General features: G+C 50.5%; 1 protein-coding gene across 1 annotated transcript in view; it reads left to right on the top strand.

Moving 5' to 3' along the window:
* HSPBAP1 (HSPB1 associated protein 1) overlaps window positions 1-20394 on the top strand; it is an 86690-nt gene that overhangs the window by 23275 nt on the left and 43021 nt on the right. The window contains exons 4-6 of the mRNA XM_077275249.1: window positions 9945-10081; window positions 14381-14552; window positions 17418-17501. Coding sequence (XP_077131364.1) covers window positions 9945-10081; window positions 14381-14552; window positions 17418-17501 — 393 coding nt within the window. The remainder of the gene's footprint in view (window positions 1-9944; window positions 10082-14380; window positions 14553-17417; window positions 17502-20394) is intronic.

The following is a 20394-nucleotide window of genomic DNA, read 5'->3' as shown; positions in this document are numbered from 1 at the left end:
TGTGCGGTCATTATACAGTATGGAGCATCATGTGCGGTCATTATACAATATGGAGCATCATGTGCGGTCATTGTACAGTATGGAGCATCATGTGCGGTCATTATACAGTATGGAGCATCATGTGCGGTCATTATACAGTATGGAGCATCATGTGTGGCCATTATACAGTATGGAGCATCATGTGCGGCCATTATACAGTATGGAGCATCATGTGTGGCCATTATACAGTATGGAGCATCATGTGCGGCCATTATACAGTATGGAGCATCATGTGCGGTCATTATACAGTCTGGAGCATCATGTGCGGTCATTATACAGTCTGGAGCATCATGTGCGGTCATTATACAGTCTGGAGCATCATGTGCGGTCATTATACAGTCTGGAGCATCATGTGCGGTCATTATACAGTCTGGAGCATCATGTGCGGTCATTATACAGTCTGGAGCATCATGTGCGGTCATACAGTATGGAGCATCATGTGTGTTCATTATACAGTATGGAGCATCATGTGTGGCCATTATACAGTATGGAGCGTCATGTGTGTTCATTATACAGTATGGAGCATCATGTGTGGCCATTATACAGTATGGGGCACTGTGTGGCCATATTTTTTTGTTTATAATTATTGTATATGAAACAGTGTGATCGGCAGTGCTAAATGGGTGTGGTTGGGATGTGGATATGGGTGTGACTAATTATGAATGGGTGTGGTCAGAGGCGTGGCCTAAAATTTGCCGCGGCGCGCAAAGCGCGCCGCAAACTTTGTCCCTCTTTCCCATCTTCAAAAGTTGGGAGGTATGACTCACCTCCGCTCCGCGCTGGATGAACAGCGAGAATGAACAGCCAGGATGAGGCAGCTCGGCCACTCCCACACTGATAGCAGGGGCGCCGCGCTCTCGGCTGAGCACGGGCGCTCCCTGAGACAGTGATCAAAGAGCTAAGCACACACACTATCACTGTCAGACTAGGCTGCCTGGCTGTTGCCAATTTCAATGCTGGACAGGACAGGCTGCAGTCTAGTCTGACAGTGGTAGCAGTATAGCAAAAATGCCCACCCCCTGCCTATGGATTAGTCCTTCCCTTCCCAGCAGCCCCATTTAGCAGTCTGAGCGCGCTCAGACTCAGAGGGCAGAGGGCACTGACACACTGAACAGGTGAGGGGGTCTGAGGGATGGGATGGGTTGGGCTAGCCTTTTTTTTTGGATGGGGACCCCCACACCTGCCCCCCCCCCAACCACCCTTGGGGCATGCTGATTTGGCATGCCCCACAGCATGAAACCCGGGAGGGGGCCCAGCTGACTTACCTCATCTTTGGCAGTCTGGTGGCATCCTCACCCAGGCGAGAAGTGTTGGAAAGAGTTATGGCAGTAACTGTATACCTGGCAACCAATAATTTAGCTTTTCGAGGATCGTCAAATACATTGTTTACACCAAATAATGGACATTTCCTTGGGCTTATAGAGCTTCTTGGAAAATTTGAACCAGTAATGAGAGATCATTTAAAACGAATTACTTCCCAGGAAATCCATACACATTACTGTGGAAATTTAATTCAAAATGAAATTATCTGCTTGATGGCCTCTCAGGTGAAGAAATGTATTCTAGAAAAAGCCAAAAGATCTAAGTATTTTTCAATAATGTTGGACTGCACACAAGATGCAGGTCACACTGAACAGTTGTCATACACCTTAAGATTTGTTGATATAGATGATGATCACGTAGCAATAAAGGAACATTTTATTGGCTATCGTCCTGCTACTGATACATCTGGGGAAAGTCTCGCCAATCTCCTTTTAGAAGAGATTAGTAAATGTGACCTGGAATTAGAAAATGAACTGGCAGAAAAGCTGAATTATTCGGAAGCTATTAATGCTTTTGCAGCGGCTAAATCTAGAAGAGTCAGTTTCTCATAAATCTGCAACCTACAATTTTTAGGATCTGTTTCCAAAATAATTAATAGATATTATTTACCTACAACTTTGTTCTCACCGTTAATAATTAGCATACTTGTCCCTTTTCCCCAAGTTCTATATAAGTTAAAGGCAAATTATAATTTATTAAAAAAAGGGAAGATACAAGCCTGCTCTCTATTTATTACTCAAGCCCACAAAAATAATGTTTATTATTTTCGGTGCCGGGGGGGGGGGGGGGGGGGGGGGGGGAGAAATTTCCTACTCTCGCCCTGTGTCATTTTTGGGCTAGAAACTGCCCTGACAGGATGTAACTCAGGATCAGTAATGTAATGTATGTACACAGTGACTGCACCAGCAGAATAGTGAGTGCAGCTCTGGAGTATAATACAGGAGGTAACTCAGGATCAGTAATGTAATGTATGTACACAGTGACTGCACCAGCAGAATAGTGAGTGCAGCTCTGGGGTATAATACAGGATGTAACTCAGGATCAGTAATGTAATGTATGTACACAGTGACTGCACCAGCAGAATAGTGAGTGCAGCTCTGGGGTATAATACAGGATGTAACTCAGGATCAGTAATGTAATGTATGTACACAGTGATGGCACCAGAATAGTGAGTGCAGCTCTGGAGTATAATACAGGATGTAACTCAGGATCAGTAATGTATGTACACAGTGACTGCACCAGCAGAATAGTGAGTGCAGCTCTGGGGTATAATACAGGATGTAACTCAGGATCAGTAATGTAATGTATGTACACAGTGACTGCACCAGCAGAATAGTGAGTGCAGCTCTGGGGTATAATACATGATGTAACTCAGGATCAGTAATGTAATGTATGTACACAGTGACTGCACCAGCAGAATAGTGAGTGCAGCTCTGGAGTATAATACAGGATGTAACTCAGGATCAGTAATGTAATGTATGTACACAGTGACTGCACCAGCAGAATAGTGAGTGCAGCTCTGGAGTATAATACAGGATGTAACTCAGGATCAGTAATGTAATGTATGTACACAGTGACTGCACCAGCAGAATAGTGAGTGCAGCTCTGGAGTATAATACAGGATGTAACTCAGGATCAGTAATGTAATGTATGTACACAGTGACTGCACCAGCAGAATAGTGAGCGCAGCTCTGGGGTATAATACAGGATGTAACTCAGGATCAGTAATGTAATGTATGTACACAGTGACTGCACCAGCAGAATAGTGAGCGCAGCTCTGGAGTATAATACAGGATGTAACTCAGGATCAGTAATGTAATGTATGTACACAGTGACTGCACCAGCAGAATAGTGAGTGCAGCTCTGGAGTATAATACAGGATGTAACTCAGGATCAGTAATGTAATGTATGTACACAGTGACTGCACCAGCAGAATAGTGAGCGCAGCTCTGGAGTATAATACAGACTGTAACTCAGGATCAGTAATGTAATGTATGTACACAGTGACAGCACCAGCAGAATAGTGAGTGCAGCTCTGAAGTATAATACAGGATGTAACTCAGGATCAGTAATGTAATGTATGTACACAGTGACTGCACCAGCAGAATAGTGAGTGCAGCTCTGGAGTATAATACAGGATGTAACTCAGGATCAGTAATGTAATGTATGTACACAGTGACTGCACCAGCAGAATAGTGAGCGCAGCTCTGGGGTATAATACAGGATGTAACTCAGGATCAGTAATGTAATGTATGTACACAGTGACTGCACCAGCAGAATAGTGAGTGCAGCTCTGGAGTATAATACAGGAGGTAACTCAGGATCAGTAATGTAATGTAATGTATGTACACGGTGACTGCACCAGCAGAATAGTGAGTGCGGCTCTGGGGTATAATACAGGATGTAACTGAGGATCAGTAATGTAATGTATGTACACGGTGACTGCACCAGCAGAATAGTGAGTGCAGCTCTGGAGTATAATACAGGACGTAACTCAGGATCAGTAATGTAATGTATGTACACAGTGACTGCAGCAGCAGAATAGTGAGTGCGGCTCTGGAGTATAATACAGGATGTAACTCAGGATCAGTAATGTAATGTATGTACACAGTGACTGCACCAGCAGAATAGTGAGTGCAGCTCTGGAGTATAATACAGGATGTAACTCTGGATCAGTAATGTAATGTATGTACACAGTGACTGCACCAGCAGAATAGTGAGTGCAGCTCTGGAGTATAATACAGGATGTAACTCAGGATCTGTAATGTAATGTATGTACACAGTGACTGCACCAGCAGAATAGTGAGTGCAGCTCTGGAGTATAATACAGGATGTAACTCAGGATCAGTAATGTAATGTATGTACACAGTGACTGCACCAGCAGAATAGTGAGTGCGGCTCTGGAGTATAATACAGGATGTAACTCAGGATCAGTAATGTAATGTATGTACACAGTGACTGCACCAGCAGAATAGTGAGTGCAGCTCTGGAGTATAATACAGGATGTAACTCAGGATCAGTAATGTAATGTATGTACACAGTGACTTCACCAGCAGAATAGTGAGTGCAGCTCTGGAGTAAAATACAGGATGTAACTCAGGATCAGTAATGTAATGTATGTACACAGTGACTGCACCAGCAGAATAGTGAGTGCAGCTCTGGAGTATAATACAGGATGTAACTCAGGATCAGTAATGTAATGTATGTACACAGTGACTGCACCAGCAGAATAGTGAGTGCAGCTCTGGAGTATAATACAGGATGTAACTCAGGATCAGTAATGTAATGTATGTACACAGTGACTGCACCAGCAGAATAGTGAGTGCAGCTCTGGGGTATAATACAGGATGTAACTCAGGATCAGTAATGTATGTACACAGTGACTGCACCAGCAGAATAGTGAGTGCGGCTCTGGAGTATAATACAGGAGGTAACTCAGGATCAGTAATGTAATGTATGTACACAGTGACTTCACCAGCAGAATAGTGAGTGCAGCTCTGGAGTAAAATACAGGATGTAACTCAGGATCAGTAATGTAATGTATGTACACAGTGACTGCACCAGCAGAATAGTGAGTGCAGCTCTGGGGTATAATACAGGAGGTGACTCAGGATCAGTAATGTAATGTATGTACACAGTGACTGCACCAGCAGAATAGTGAGTGCAGCTCTGGGGTATAATACAGGATGTAACTCAGGATCAGTAATGTATGTACACAGTGACTGCACCAGCAGAATAGTGAGTGCGGCTCTGGAGTATAATACAGGATGTAACTCAGGATCAGTAATGTAATGTATGTACACAGTGACTGCACCAGCAGAATAGTGAGTGCAGCTCTGGGGTATAATACAGGATGTAACTCGGGATCAGTAATGTATGTACACAGTGACTGCACCAGCAGAATAGTGAGTGCAGCTCTGGGGTATAATACAGGAGGTAATTCAGGATCAGTAATGTAATGTATGTACACAGTGACTGCACCAGCAGAATAGTGAGTGCAGCTCTGGAGTATAATACAGGAGGTAACTCAGGATCAGTAATGTAATGTATGTACACAGTGACTGCACCAGCAGAATAGTGAGTGCAGCTCTGGGGTATAATACAGGAGGTGACTCAGGATCAGTAATGTAATGTATGTACACAGTGACTGCACCAGCAGAATAGTGAGTGCAGCTCTGGGGTATAATACAGGATGTAACTCAGGATCAGTAATGTAATGTATGTACACAGTGACTGCACCAGCAGAATAGTGAGTGCAGCTCTGGGGTATAATACAGGATGTAACTCAGGATCAGTAATGTAATGTATGTACACAGTGACTGCACCAGCAGAATAGTGAGTGCAGCTCTGGGGTATAATACAGGATGTAACTCAGGATCAGTAATGTAATGTATGTACACAGTGACTGCACCAGCAGAATAGTGAGTGCAGCTCTGGAGTATAATACAGGATGTAACTCAGGATCAGTAATGTAATGTATGTGCACAGTGACTGCACCAGCAGAATAGTGAGTGCAGCTCTGGAGTATAATACAGGATGTAACTCAGGATCAGTAATGTAATGTATGTACACAGTGACTGCACCAGCAGAATAGTGAGTGCAGCTCTGGAGTATAATACAGGATGTAACTCAGGATCAGTAATGTAATGTATGTACACAGTGACTGCACCAGCAGAATAGTGAGCGCAGCTCTGGAGTATGATACAGGAGGTAACTGAGGATCAGTAATGTAATGTATGTACACAGTGACTGCACCAGCAGAATAGTGAGTGCAGCTCTGGGGTATAATACAGGATGTAACTCAGGATCAGTAATGTAATGTATGTACACAGTGACTGCACCAGCAGAATAGTGAGTGCAGCTCTGGAGTATAATACAGGAGGTAACTCAGGATCAGTAATGTAATGTATGTACACAGTGACTGCACCAGCAGAATAGTGAGTGCAGCTCTGGGGTATAATACAGGAGGTAACTCAGGATCAGTAATGTAATGTATGTACATAGTGACTGCACCAGCAGAATAGTGAGTGCAGCTCTGGAGTATAATACAGGATGTGACTCAGGATCAGTAATGTAATGTATGTACACACTGACTGCACCAGCAGAATAGTGAGTGCAGCTTTGGAGTATAATACAGGATGTAACTCAGGATCAGTAATGTAATGTATGTACACAGTGACTTCAGCAGCAGAATAGTGAGTGCAGCTCTGGGGTATAATACAGGATGTAACTCGGGATCAGTAATGTATGTACACAGTGACTGCACCAGCAGAATAGTGAGTGCAGCTCTGGGGTATAATACAGGAGGTAATTCAGGATCAGTAATGTAATGTATGTACACAGTGACTGCACCAGCAGAATAGTGAATGCAGCTCTGGAGTATAATACAGGAGGTAACTCAGGATCAGTAATGTAATGTATGTACACAGTGACTGCACCAGCAGAATAGTGAGTGCAGCTCTGGGGTATAATACAGGAGGTGACTCAGGATCAGTAATGTAATGTATGTACACAGTGACTGCACCAGCAGAATAGTGAGTGCAGCTCTGGGGTATAATACAGGATGTAACTCAGGATCAGTAATGTATGTACACAGTGACTGCACCAGCAGAATAGTGAGTGCGGCTCTGGAGTATAATACAGGATGTAACTCAGGATCAGTAATGTAATGTATGTACACAGTGACTGCACCAGCAGAATAGTGAGTTCGGCTCTGGAGTATAATACAGGATGTAACTCAGGATCAGTAATGTAATATATGTACACAGTGACTGCACCAGCAGAATAGTGAGTGCGGCTCTGGAGTATAATACAGGATGTAACTCAGGATCAGTAATGTAATGTATGTACACAGTGACTGCACCAGCAGAACAGTAAGTGCAGCTCTGGAGTATAATACAGAATGTAACTCAGGATCAGTAATGTAATGTATGTACACAGTGACTGCACCAGCAGAATAGTGAGTGCAGCTCTGGAGTATAATGCAGAATGTAACTCAGGATCAGTAATGTAATGTATGTACACAGTGACTGCACCAGCAGAATAGTGAGTGCAGCTCTGGGGTATAATACAGGAGGTAACTCAGGATCAGTAATGTAATGTATGTACACAGTGACTGCACCAGCAGAATAGTGAGTGCAGCTCTGGGGTATAATACAGGATGTAACTCAGGATCAGTAATGTAATATATGTACACAGTGACTGCACCAGCAGAATAGTGAGTGCAGCTCTGGGGTATAATACAGGATGTAACTCAGGATCAGTAATGTAATATATGTACACAGTGACTGCACCAGCAGAATAGTGAGTGCAGCTCTGGGGTATAATACAGGAGGTAACTCAGGATCAGTAATGTAATGTATGTACACAGTGACTGCACCAGCAGAATAGTGAGTGCAGCTCTGGGGTATAATACAGGATGTAACTCAGGATCAGTAATGTAATATATGTACACAGTGACTGCACCAGCAGAATAGTGAGTGCAGCTCTGGGGTATAATACAGGATGTAACTCAGGATCAGTAATGTAATTATGTACACAGTGACTGCACCAGCAGAATAGTGAGTGCAGCTCTGGGGTATAATACAGGATGTAACTCAGGATCAGTAATGTAATGTATGTACAGTGACTGCATCAGCAGAATAGTGAGTGCAGCTCTGGGGTATAATACAGGATGTAACTCAGGATCAGTAATGTAATGTATGTACACAGTGACTGCACCAGCAGAATAGTGAGTGCAGCTCTGGGGTATAATACAGGATGTAACTCAGGATCAGTAATGTAATGTATGTACACAGTGACTGCACCAGCAGAATAGTGAGTGCAGCTCTGGGGTATAATACAGGATGTAACTCAGGATCAGTAATGTAATATATGTACACAGTGACTGCACCAGCAGAATAGTGAGTGCAGCTCTGGGGTATAATACAGGATGTAACTCAGGATCAGTAATGTAATATATGTACACAGTGACTGCACCAGCAGAATAGTGAGTGCAGCTCTGGATCGATTTTTTTTTTTTTAATTTTGGCTGCATGTAGTATTGATTTCAATGGTGACGTTTGGTGAATCCCCTCCTTCTCAGCGATCTGTAATGTCTCCTTTGTGTTTCCGTTATCTGGGGTCCTCCTTACATTTGTGCAGACCAGGCTGAACACTGACAGTAGTCGGGGGCGACAGGTCGCAGATATTGATGATCAGTCGATGACTTTTTACATTTTGATTGTTCTTTGTGAGCTTTATCAATCATGGAAGAAACAGGAAATCAAATAGTTATATCATACCGAGGTCCGGACCCCACAGATCATAATACTCACAATCCTGGACCCTCCAGATGATACGACGGCGTGGAACCGTCCACCTAAGGAATACACGGAATTATCTCACTCCTCCACGTCGCAGCGACCGCGATGAGTTGAACTTTTCCATCTTTTCCTGTGATGTAATCGCGATCGGCGTTCTTTGCTGTGTGATCGTTATCACCGTCCTCTGCGGGAAATCCCGCTCTTCTGCTCTTCAGGATCCGTCGCTCTGCAATCACTGAGATACCTTCCCCGAGCGGAGCAACAGTCTGCCCCTACAGCATCGGGGAGGGGGGCACTGCTTGTACTATTGGGGTGTTTGTAATGGAGTGTGGCGCGAATGGGGTTAATTCCTTATTTGCAGTATAGACTGTATATGCAGAGAAAGCCGTCATACATGAAAGGGTTAATGTGTTATTTATACTAAATGCATAAAAGAGAAATAAAAATTCCATCAGTATCTGGTGACCGCCCGTCTCCTCCATCATCAGTATCTGGTGACCGCTCGTCTCCTCCATCATCAGTATCTGATGACCGCCCGTCACCTCCATCATCAGTATCTGGTGACCGCCCGTCACCTCCATCATCAGTATCTGGTGACCGCCCGTCACCTCCATCATCAGTATCTGGTGACCGCCCGTCACCTCCATCATCAGTATCTGGTGACCGCCCGTCTCCTCCATCATCAGTATCTGGTGACCGCCCGTCTCCTCCATCATCAGTATCTGGTGACCGCCCGTCTCCTCCATCATCAGTATCTGGTGACCGCCCGTCTCCTCCATCATCAGTATCTGGTGACCACCCATCACCTCCACCATCAGTATCTGGTGACCGCCCGTCTCCTCCATCATCAGTATCTGGTGACCGCCCGTCACCTCCATCATCAGTATCTGGTTACAGAGGATCTCGGCAGGACGTTGCTCCAGACATCTTGGAGACCTGACTCCGGATCTCCTGTGTATGAGGCTCAGTGGATCCTTCATGTGATCCCAGACAGACGGATGATGGGAGATCGGGGCTCCGGATCTTCACCTCCAGGACTGCTTGTTCTTACTGACATTGGCCGGATGTTGGGGGTCGTTGTCCGGCTGTAGTATAAATCTTGAGCTGATCAGACGCCCCCGTTGGTGTCACATCATGAAGGATCCGCCGGTATAAACTGTGTCTATTATCACGTCTGTTGTAAAGTGGTTTTTCAGCATTTCCCTCCCACCTGCCTAATAGTTTTGCTCAGGACTGAGTACATAATCTTTACATCACCTCCCTGTGTTGCTCCGGCAGGAGGTGTCCTGGGCTGATTTCGGGTTCCCGGGAAGAGACGGACGGGACAGCACCTTGTGGATTGGAAGCCGAGGCGCAAACACCCCGTGTCACATCGACTCCTATGGCTGCAACCTGGTGCTACAAGTGCAAGGCAGGTAACGTGGAGCCCCCGTGATATGATGATGACGGTGCAGGTAGAGGGACGGTGCAGGCAATGCTGGTGGGTGCAGGTGGAGGGAGGGTGCGGGTAGAGGGAGGGTGCAGGTAGAGGGACGGTGCAGGTGGAGCTGGTGGGTGCAGGTAGAGGGATGGTGCAGGTGGAGCTGGTGGGTGCAGGTAGAGGGATGGTGCAGGCAATGCTGGTGGGTGCAGGTAGAGGGACGGTGCAGGTGGAGCTGGTGGGTGCAGGTAGAGGGACGGTGCAGGTGGAGCTGGTGGGTGCAGGTAGAGGGATGGTGCAGGCAATGCTGGTGGGTGCAGGTAGAGGGACGGTGCAGGTGGAGCTGGTGGGTGCAGGTAGAGGGACGGTGCAGGTGGAGCTGGTGGGTGCAGGTAGAGGGATGGTGCAGGCAATGCTGGTGGGTGCAGGTAGAGGGACGGTGCAGGCAATGCTGGTGGGTGCAGGTAGAGGGACGGTGCAGGCAATGCTGGTGGGTGCAGGTGGAGGGAGGGTGCGGGTAGAGGGACGGTGCAGGTGGAGCTGGTGGGTGCAGGTGGAGCTGGTGGGTGCAGGTAGAGGGACGGTGCAGGTGGAGCTGGTGGGTGCAGGTAGAGGGAGGGTGCAGGTAGAGGGAGAGTGCAGGTAGAGCTGGTGGGTGCAGGTGGAGCTGGTGGGTGCAGGTGGAGCTGGTGGGTGCAGGTAGAGCTGGTGGGTGCAGGTAGAGGGAGAGTGCAGGTAGAGCTGGTGGGTGCAGGTAGAGGGACGGTGCAGGTGGAGCTGGTGGGTGCAGGTGGAGCTGGTGGGTGCAGGTAGAGGGAGAGTGCAGGTAGAGCTGGTGGGTGCAGGTAGAGGGACGGTGCCGGACAGAGGGTGGGTGCAGGTAGAGGGTGGGTGCAGGTAGAGGGACGGTGCCGGCAGAGCTGGTGGGTGCAGGTAGAGGGAGAGTGCAGGTAGAGCTGGTGGGTGCAGGTAGAGGGAGAGTGCAGGTAGAGCTGGTGGGTGCAGGTAGAGGGACGGTGCAGGTGGAGCTGGTGGGTGCAGGTGGAGCTGGTGGGTGCAGGTAGAGCTGGTGGGTGCAGGTAGAGGGACGGTGCAGGTGGAGCTGGTGGGTGCAGGTAGAGGGACGGTGCAGGTGGAGCTGGTGGGTGCAGGTAGAGGGATCGTGCAGGCAATGCTGGTGGGTGCAGGAAGAGGGACGGTGCAGGTGGAGCTGGTGGGTGCAGGTAGAGGGACGGTGCAGGTGGAGCTGGTGGGTGCAGGTAGAGGGATGGTGCAGGCAATGCTGGTGGGTGCAGGTAGAGGGACGGTGCAGGTGGAGCTGGTGGGTGCAGGTAGAGGGACGGTGCAGGTGCAGGTGGAGCTGGTGGGTGCAGGTAGAGGGATGGTGCAGGCAATGCTGGTGGGTGCAGGTAGAGGGACGGTGCAGGCAATGCTGGTGGGTGCAGGTAGAGGGACGGTGCAGGCAATGCTGGTGGGTGCAGGTGGAGGGAGGGTGCAGGTAGAGGGACGGTGCAGGTGGAGCTGGTGGGTGCAGGTGGAGCTGGTGGGTGCAGGTAGAGGGACGGTGCAGGTGGAGCTGGTGGGTGCAGGTAGAGGGAGGGTGCAGGTAGAGGGAGAGTGCAGGTAGAGCTGGTGGGTGCAGGTGGAGCTGGTGGGTGCAGGTGGAGCTGGTGGGTGCAGGTAGAGCTGGTGGGTGCAGGTAGAGGGAGAGTGCAGGTAGAGCTGGTGGGTGCAGGTAGAGGGACGGTGCCGGCAGAGGGTGGGTGCAGGTAGAGGGTGGGTGCAGGTAGAGGGACGGTGCCGGCAGAGCTGGTGGGTGCAGGTAGAGGGAGAGTGCAGGTAGAGCTGGTGGGTGCAGGTAGAGGGACGGTGCCGGCAGAGGGTGGGTGCAGGTAGAGGGTGGGTGCAGGTAGAGGGACGGTGCCGGCAGAGCTGGTGGGTGCAGGTAGAGGGAGAGTGCAGGTAGAGCTGGTGGGTGCAGGTAGAGGGAGAGTGCAGGTAGAGCTGGTGGGTGCAGGTAGAGGGACGGTGCAGGTGGAGCTGGTGGGTGCAGGTGGAGCTGGTGGGTGCAGGTAGAGCTGGTGGGTGCAGGTAGAGGGAGAGTGCAGGTAGAGCTGGTGGGTGCAGGTAGAGCTGGTGGGTGCAGGTAGAGGGACGGTGCCGGCAGAGGGTGGGTGCAGGTAGAGGGACGGTGCAGGTGGAGCTGGTGGGTGCAGGTGGAGCTGTTGGGTGCAGGTAGAGCTGGTGGGTGCAGGTAGAGGGAGAGTGCAGGTGGAGCTGGTGGGTGCAGGTGGAGCTGGTGGGTGCAGGTGGAGCTGGTGGGTGCAGGTAGAGGGAGAGTGCAGGTAGAGCTGGTGGGTGCAGGTAGAGGGACGGTGCCGGCAGAGGGTGGGTGCAGGTAGAGGGACGGTGCAGGTGGAGCTGGTGGGTGCAGGTGGAGCTGGTGGGTGCAGGTGGAGCTGGTGGGTGCAGGTGGAGCTGGTGGGTGCAGGTAGAGCTGGTGGGTGCAGGTAGAGGGAGAGTGCAGGTAGAGCTGGTGGGTGCAGGTAGAGGGACGGTGCCGGCAGAGGGTGGGTGCAGGTAGAGGGACGGTGCAGGTGGAGCTGGTGGGTGCAGGTGGAGCTGGTGGGTGCAGGTAGAGCTGGTGGGTGCAGGTAGAGGGAGAGTGCAGGTAGAGCTGGTGGGTGCAGGTAGAGGGACGGTGCCGGCAGAGGGTGGGTGCAGGTAGAGGGACGGTGCAGGTGGAGCTGGTGGGTGCAGGTGGAGCTGGTGGGTGCAGGTAGAGCTGGTGGGTGCAGGTAGAGGGAGAGTGCAGGTAGAGCTGGTGGGTGCAGGTAGAGGGACGGTGCCGGCAGAGGGTGGGTGCAGGTAGAGGGACGGTGCCGGCAGAGGGTGGGTGCAGGTAGAGGGACGGTGCCGGCAGAGGGTGGGTGCAGGTAGAGGGACGGTGCCGGCAGAGCTGGAGGGTGCAGACAGAGGTGGGGGGGCTGTAAATGACAGAAGCGTGTAAACATCATTCTGAGATGAAAAGTTCTACAACTTTCTAATAAACTTTGGGTTTTCTCCTTGGTCGTGTTTTAGATCTCCGCTTGCTGTAAGTGAATATTCAGATTTTTCGTCTAGACTTGCAGACCTCTTCCTGACTTAATACTTTTCACAGCTGCGAGTTTGTCACATTTGCACCGGTGCAGTCCTCTGTGACTTTCCTTATCAGGAGACACAACGTACATTAGAAGGCTGCAGAGCTTTTCATTGGTCGGACAGAGGGGGTCTGGCTTAGCGGTTGATATTAGCCGTCAGCCGGCCCCCCGTCATACACCGGTAACACGACATCGCCGCCCTGTGTCCAGCACAGAACCTGCAGCGAGGACCGGCGAGATGATCTGCAGACGGCGGCACTGGAGCCGAGAGCAATGTGCTGTCATATCAAATACTGTCATTAAGGCTGGAAATCCCTTTAAGACTCCACACCTTTTCTGTGGGACTTTAGTTTACAATATATGATGTCACCGAGTGATTGTGATGATGTCACGGGTTCGCCGCTCCCTGTACTCCCCCATCATCCTGCCCTTGTGCAGTGTGAACTTGTCTTGCGTCTGCGGCTGATTCCTGCGCTGGAGCGTTAATGCTGCGCGGCCCCCAGTGCTGCGGAGCCGGAGCAGACGTGGGGTGTGATGGGGAGACGTAGAGCACCTGGAGCCCCTCGCCTGCCATGTGCTGCCCCCTCCTGCCTTCGCTCACTGGGGTGGTCCGCGCCTCCAGCCTCTCACTTTTCTGATTTAGTTCTTCATTTATTGATCCTGGAGGCGCCATACAGTGGAGACTAATGGAGGACGGATCAATCACGACTGCAAGATCATAATGGAGAATTACCCACTGCCGAGACCCCCGCGCAGCTCCCCAGCCACGTGTCCGTACCCCTCCTACGCGCTAAGTCCCCCGTCACCCACTCCCATCATCACATGGTTACCACTCCCTACAGCATCCCTACACTTCTGTCCTGAAATCCTCTGTGCTGCTGGTCAGACCCTGCTCCCTCCACTGAGTGCTGTGTAACCTCTCCTGAAATCCTCTGTGCTGCTGGCGAAACCCTGCTCCCTCCACTGAGTGCTGTGTGACCTCTCCTGAAATCCTCTGTGCTGCTGGCGAAACCCTCCTTTTCCACTAAGTTGCTGTTTTACTGCCTTCTCCTGAAACACTCTGTGCCGCTGTGGACACGGTCACTGACATCTGATGCTCGGCACATTTTGTTTCTCTTTTTCGGGTAATTATTTGGGCACCTCTTTGTTTTCAGGAAGAAATGGCACTTGTTCCCCCCCGAGGACACAGCGTGTCTGTACCCCACCCGCATCCCGTACGAGGAGTCCAGCGTCTTCAGTAAGGTCAACGTGGTGAACCCCGACCGACGGCGTCATCCGGCGTTCTCCAGGGCCCGTCCACACGTGGTCACCTTACATCCAGGCCAGGTATACAGCATGTGACCGCACAACATCTAAAATGCAAGTATGCTCGCCCCACAACCAGGGCCGCACCAGCCGTGTCAGCACCAGGTCTCCCAACACTCTCATTGTTATACCAACTGAGCGCTGCAGCCAATCAGCTGCCACTAACAGACTGCAGCGCTCATACCTCCACTGAAGGCTCAGATTTCTCCAGAGAAGCGCGAGGGCTGCAGACCAGTAGCTGCTGATAGTGATGATTGGCTGCAGACCAGTATATGCTGATAGTGATGATTGGCTGCAGACCAGTATATGCTGATAGTGATGATTGGCTGCAGACCAGTAGCTGCTGATAGTGATGATTGGCTGCAGACCAGTAGCTGCTGATAGTGATGATTGGCTGCAGACCAGTATATGCTGATAGTGATGATTGGCTGCAGACCAGCATCTGCTGATAGTGATGATTGGCTGCAGACCAGTAGCTGCTGATAGTGATGATTGGCTGCAGACCAGTATATGCTGATAGTGATGATTGGCTGCAGACCAGTAGCTGCTGATAGTGATGATTGGCTGCAGACCAGTATATGCTGATAGTGATGATTGGCTGCAGACCAGCATCTGCTGATAGTGATGATTGGCTGCAGACCAGTAGCTGCTGATAGTGATGATTGGCTGCAGGCCAGTAGTGGCCGATGGTGATGATTGGCTGCAGACCACTAGTGGCCGATGGTGATGATTGGCTGCAGACCACTAGTGGCCGATGGTGATGATTGGCTGCAGACCACTAGTGGCCGATGTTGATGATTGGCTGCAGACCACTAGTGGCCGATGGTGATGATTGGCTGCAAACCACTAGTGGACAAGGTCTTATCATGTATCTCTGTATACAGGGAGCTCCCCCTAGTGGTGACTGCAGACAGGATCTTATCATGTATCTCTGTATACAGGGAGCTCCCCCTAGTGGTGACTGCAGACAGGATCTTATCATGTATCTCTGTATACAGGGAGCTCCCCCTAGTGGTGGCTGCAGACAGGATCTTATCATATATCTCTGTATACAGGGAGCTCCCCCTAGTGGTGACTGCAGACAGGATCTTATCATGTATCTCTGTATACAGGGAGCTCCCCCTAGTGGTGGCTGCAGACAGAATCTTATCATGTATCTCTGTATACAGGGAGCTCCCCCTAGTGGTGGCTGCAGACAGGATCTTACCATGTATCTCTGTATACAGGGAGCTCCCCCTAGTGGTGGCTGCAGACAGGATCTTATCATGTATCTCTGTATACAGGGAGCTCCCCCTAGTGGTGACTGCAGACAGGATCTTATCATGTATCTCTGTATACAGGGAGCTCCCCCTAGTGGTGACTGCAGACAGGATCTTATCATGTATCTCTGTATACAGGGAGCTCCCCCTAGTGGTGGCTGCAGACAGAATCTTATCATGTATCTCTGTATACAGGGAGCTCCCCCTAGTGGTGGCTGCAGACAGGGTCTTATCATGTATCTCTGTATACAGGGAGCTCCCCCTAGTGGTGACTGCAGACAAGATCTTATCATGTATCTCTGTATACAGGGAGCTCCCCCTAGTGGTGACTGCAGACAGGATCTTATCATGTATCTCTGTATACAGGGAGCTCCCCCTAGTGGTAGCTGCAGACAGGATCTTATCATGTATCTCTGTATACAGGGAGCTCCCCCTAGTGGTGGCTGCAGACAGGATCTTATCATGTATCTCTGTATACAGGGAGCTCCCCCTAGTGGTGGCTGCAGACAGGATCTTATCATGTATCTCTGTATACAGGGAGCTCCCCCTAGTGGTGACTGCAGACAGGATCTTATCATGTATCTCTGTATACAGGGAGCTCCCCCTACTGGTGGCTGCAGACAGGATGTTATCATGTATCTCTGTACACAGGGAGCTCCCCCTAGTGGTGGCTGCAGACAGGATCTTATCATGTATCTCTGTATACAGGGAGCTCCCCCTAGTGGTGGCTGCACACAGGGTCTTACCGTGTCTCTGTGTTGTCTGCCGGCCCATTTTGGCCTCCTCCACTATCACACATCAGGTTGTTTGCCATCAGACAGTGTTGACCTTTGGGGGTTTTGCACAGAACAATATTTGTGTAAGATAGCCCTGGCAGTGTGTGACTTGGTGAGTGCACAGATGAGATGGTGCGGAGCGTTGTTGTTCGCCTTGTTTGAACCTATATAAAGCCTTGGTCCTGGGAATATTCCGCTTCTGTTATCTGTACGCTCTGAGCTCTGCTATGTTGTCACCAGCGGAGTCTGTGACATGTTCAGGGCTCCACCTGCTGGTCAGTGTGAGGATCACCAGAGGATTTTCTTGTCGCTCGGATGCTTTTTATTATTGGTGATTTTTGTTTTGTGGACGCATCGCTGCCGTTTACCGCCCATCGTCTTCCAGTCTGCAGCGCTGCCGCCCTTTCATTGTGCGCCTTCTGCATGTGATCACAGCCCTGCACTGACACACTGTAACAAACTCTCAGGGCAGTGATCAGCAGGCGGATGATTGTGGAGAATAAGTCCGGATGGATTTTAAGTCTTTAGATGTAAATCAGATTGTTGGCAGCGGTTCCTGTCATTCTCGGCGCGTTAAATCCGTCCTCATTATCCGTTTTTTTTTTTTGCTTTCTTTGGCCGCCGCCCGGGACAGTGAGTTATACGGGGAAAATGTCTGGTGCTGAGGAACACTGACCTGCTCCAGTGCACCAACCCTGCTGCTGTGAGGAGCAGGGCTCAGAGCGATGGAAAGGAAAAAAATAGAGCGGGGGGCAGTAATGTGCCGCTCAGCGACCCCCGAGCTCGCCCCGCAGACCCGTAATGTGTGTAATGTGACTGCTGTGTAACACCCGCTCTTACCGCCCCTGCAGGTGCTTGTGGTCCCACGACGATGGTGGCATTACGTGGAGTCTGTGGATGAAGTCACTGTTAGCGTCAACTCCTGGCTGGAGCTGGTAAATCCGCATCATTAATAACGGGGTGGACGGGCCGTTATATCCGGTGCTGGCGGGTATATGTGGTGTAATGAGTCCGGCGCAGGTTACCGTCCACAAAACCTCTGTATGAGAGCGGACCAGGGGGACTATGGCCATGCGAGTCATTGTGCCGGCTGTGTAGGGTGCCGACCTCCGCAGTTCAGGGGTCCTTGTCATTTATTAGGGGGATTTATTTGTGCCTCCCTGCAGGATGAGCGTGCTCTGCAGGTGCCGTGTTCTTCTCTGCAGCCGCCCTGTTCCGCTTTGCAGCTGCCCTATTCCGCTTTGCAGGCGCCGTGTTCTGCTCTGCAGGCGCCGTGTTCTGCTCTGCAGGCGCCGTGTTCTGCTCTGCAGGCGCCGTGTTCTGCTCTGCAGGCGCCGTGTTCTGCTCTGCAGGCGCCGTGTTCTGCTCTGCAGGCGCCGTGTTCTGCTCTGCACGCGCCGTGTTCTGCTCTGCACGCGCCGTGTTCTGCTCTGCACTGTTGTGAATTCCGCTCTTGTGCTCCCTCCGGTGGTTGTAAGTAGCACTTTTGTGAGTTCTGCTCTTGGGCTCCCTCTGGTGGTTTTGAGTGGTATGGCTGCTTCTTGGATTTAGCATCAGCAGCTGCTTCCACTGATCGTCTTTCGGCTCGGCTATTTTAGTCTGACCTTATCCCTCAATCAATGCCAGTTGTCAATTGTTCCTGCTTGGAGTCACGGCTCTTTTGGATTTCCCTGACACTCTGACCTGTTCAGCAAAGATAAGTCCTTGCTTGTCCTTTTGCAGTCCTCTTGTTGTGGACTTTATTGTTCAGCACATTCTATGTTTTGCTCATTTGTCCAGCTTATCAGTATGGATCTATTCAGCTAAGCTGGAAACTCTGGGCAGCAGATTTTGCCCTCCACACCTTTAGTCAGGTGTGGAGATTTTTGCATTTCTCTGCGGTGGACTTTTTCTAGTTTTTATTACTGACCGCACAGTGTTCTTTCCTGTACTATCTATCTAGCTAGAATTGGCCTCCTTTGCTAAATCCTGTTTCATTCTACGTGTGTCATTTCCTTCTCCACTCACAGTCATTATTTGTGGGGGGCTGTCCTATCCTTTGGGGATTTTCTCTGAGGCAAGATAGCTTTCCTGTTTCTACCTTTAGGGGTAGCTAGTTCTCCGGCTGTGACGAGGTGTCCAGGGAGTGACAGGAACATCCCACGGCTACTGCTAGTGTTGTGTTAAGATCAGGAACTGCGGTCAGTATAGTTACCACCTGCTCAGAGCTAGTCGCATGTCGCTCCTAAATTACCAGTCCACAACAGTACAACTGGCCTAAAATGAGTTGAATGCATCTCAAAAGAAGGAAAAGTCCACCGCAGAGAAATGCAAAAATCTCCACACCTGACTAAAGGTGTGGAGGGCAAAATCTGCCGCCCAGAGCTTCCAGCTTAGCTGAATAGATCCATACTGATAAGCTGGACAAATGAGCAAAACATAGAATGTGCTGAACAATAAAGTCCACAACAAGAGGCCTGCAAAAGGACAAGCAAGGACTTATCTTTGCTGAACAGGTCAGAGTGTCAGGGAAATCCAAGAGAGTCGTGACCCCAAGCAGGAACAATTGACAACTGGCATTGATTGAGGGATAAGGCCAGACTAAAATAGCCGAGCCAGAAAGACGATCAGTGGAAGCAGCTGCTGATGCTAAATCCAAGAAGCAGCCTTACCACTCAAAACCACCAGAGGGAGCCCAAGAGCAGAACTCACAAAAGTGCTACTTACAACCACCGGAGGGAGCCCAAGAGCGGAATTCACAACACTGCAGGCGCCGTGTTCTTCTCTGCAGGCGCCGTGTTCTTCTCTGCAGGCGCCGTGTTCTTCTCTGCAGGCGCCGTGTTCTTCTCTGCAGGCGCCGTGTTCTTCTCTGCAGGCGCCGTGTTCTTCTCTGCAGGCGCCGTGTTCTTCTCTGCAGGCGCCGTGTTCTTCTCTGCAGGCGCCGTGTTCCTCTCTGCAGGCGCCGTGTTCCGCTCTGCAGCCGCCGTGTTCCGCTCTGCAGGCGCCGTGTTCCGCTCTGCAGCCGCCGTGTACCGCTCTGCAGCCGCCGTGTACCGCTCTGCAGCCGCCGTGTTCCGCTCTGCAGCCGCCGTGTTCCGCTCTGCAGCCGCCGTGTTCCGCTCTGCAGCCGCCGTGTTCCGCTCTGCAGCCGCCGTGTGCTGCCCTGCAGGCGCCGTGTTCTGCTCCGCGCGGCGTTCCTCGCCCTCGTCTGCGCCTGCTCTCTGGTGGATTTTAGTAAGTAATAAAGATTTTCTTTTTGATATTTGCTACGTTGCTTTCTCGGTCTGAGCTCCACCAGCAGCCCCATGTAAGGCTTATAGGATCAGTCCCACGGTCATTGAGCTGCTGTTGGAGTGTGCGATGCTCATCTTACCGCGATCAATACAAGTAAAGAGAAATGCATTTTCTGGAGGCGCGAGACAGTAACTATATACACAAGCGATAAAGCCGTCGCTGCCCTGATATAACGGCGGCGATCGATGACCGGTGGATAGAGACGAGCGCAATATTCAGGACGAGCCGATCCGACACAAAGTAACGAGACAACGCCACAGAACCTCAGAGCGCACGTGTATCTGCTGCAGGGTGTTCAGCGCTTCCCCAGAGCTGCACTCACAATTCTGCGGTGTCTGGCTCTCAGCTCTGTGTTCCCGCACTGTGTAAGCCGACATGATGGGGGGAGTAGTCCAGTCCCTGATCGCCGTGTCCTGCACAATCTCACATTGCCGTGAATGTAAATCGGAGGAAGGATTTGGCGGCAGATTTATTCCATTGTGTAATGAGATTCAGATGGCGCCGTCCATCATCGCCGCCGTTTATATCTCCACAGGCGCTCATTAAAAATGTAAC

The sequence above is a fragment of the Ranitomeya variabilis genome, chromosome 7 (genome assembly GCF_051348905.1).
Source record: "Ranitomeya variabilis isolate aRanVar5 chromosome 7, aRanVar5.hap1, whole genome shotgun sequence".
Taxonomy (NCBI): domain Eukaryota; kingdom Metazoa; phylum Chordata; class Amphibia; order Anura; family Dendrobatidae; genus Ranitomeya; species Ranitomeya variabilis.
Note: the sequence above shows the minus strand (reverse complement) of the source record. Positions and strands in the feature narration are given on the sequence as shown.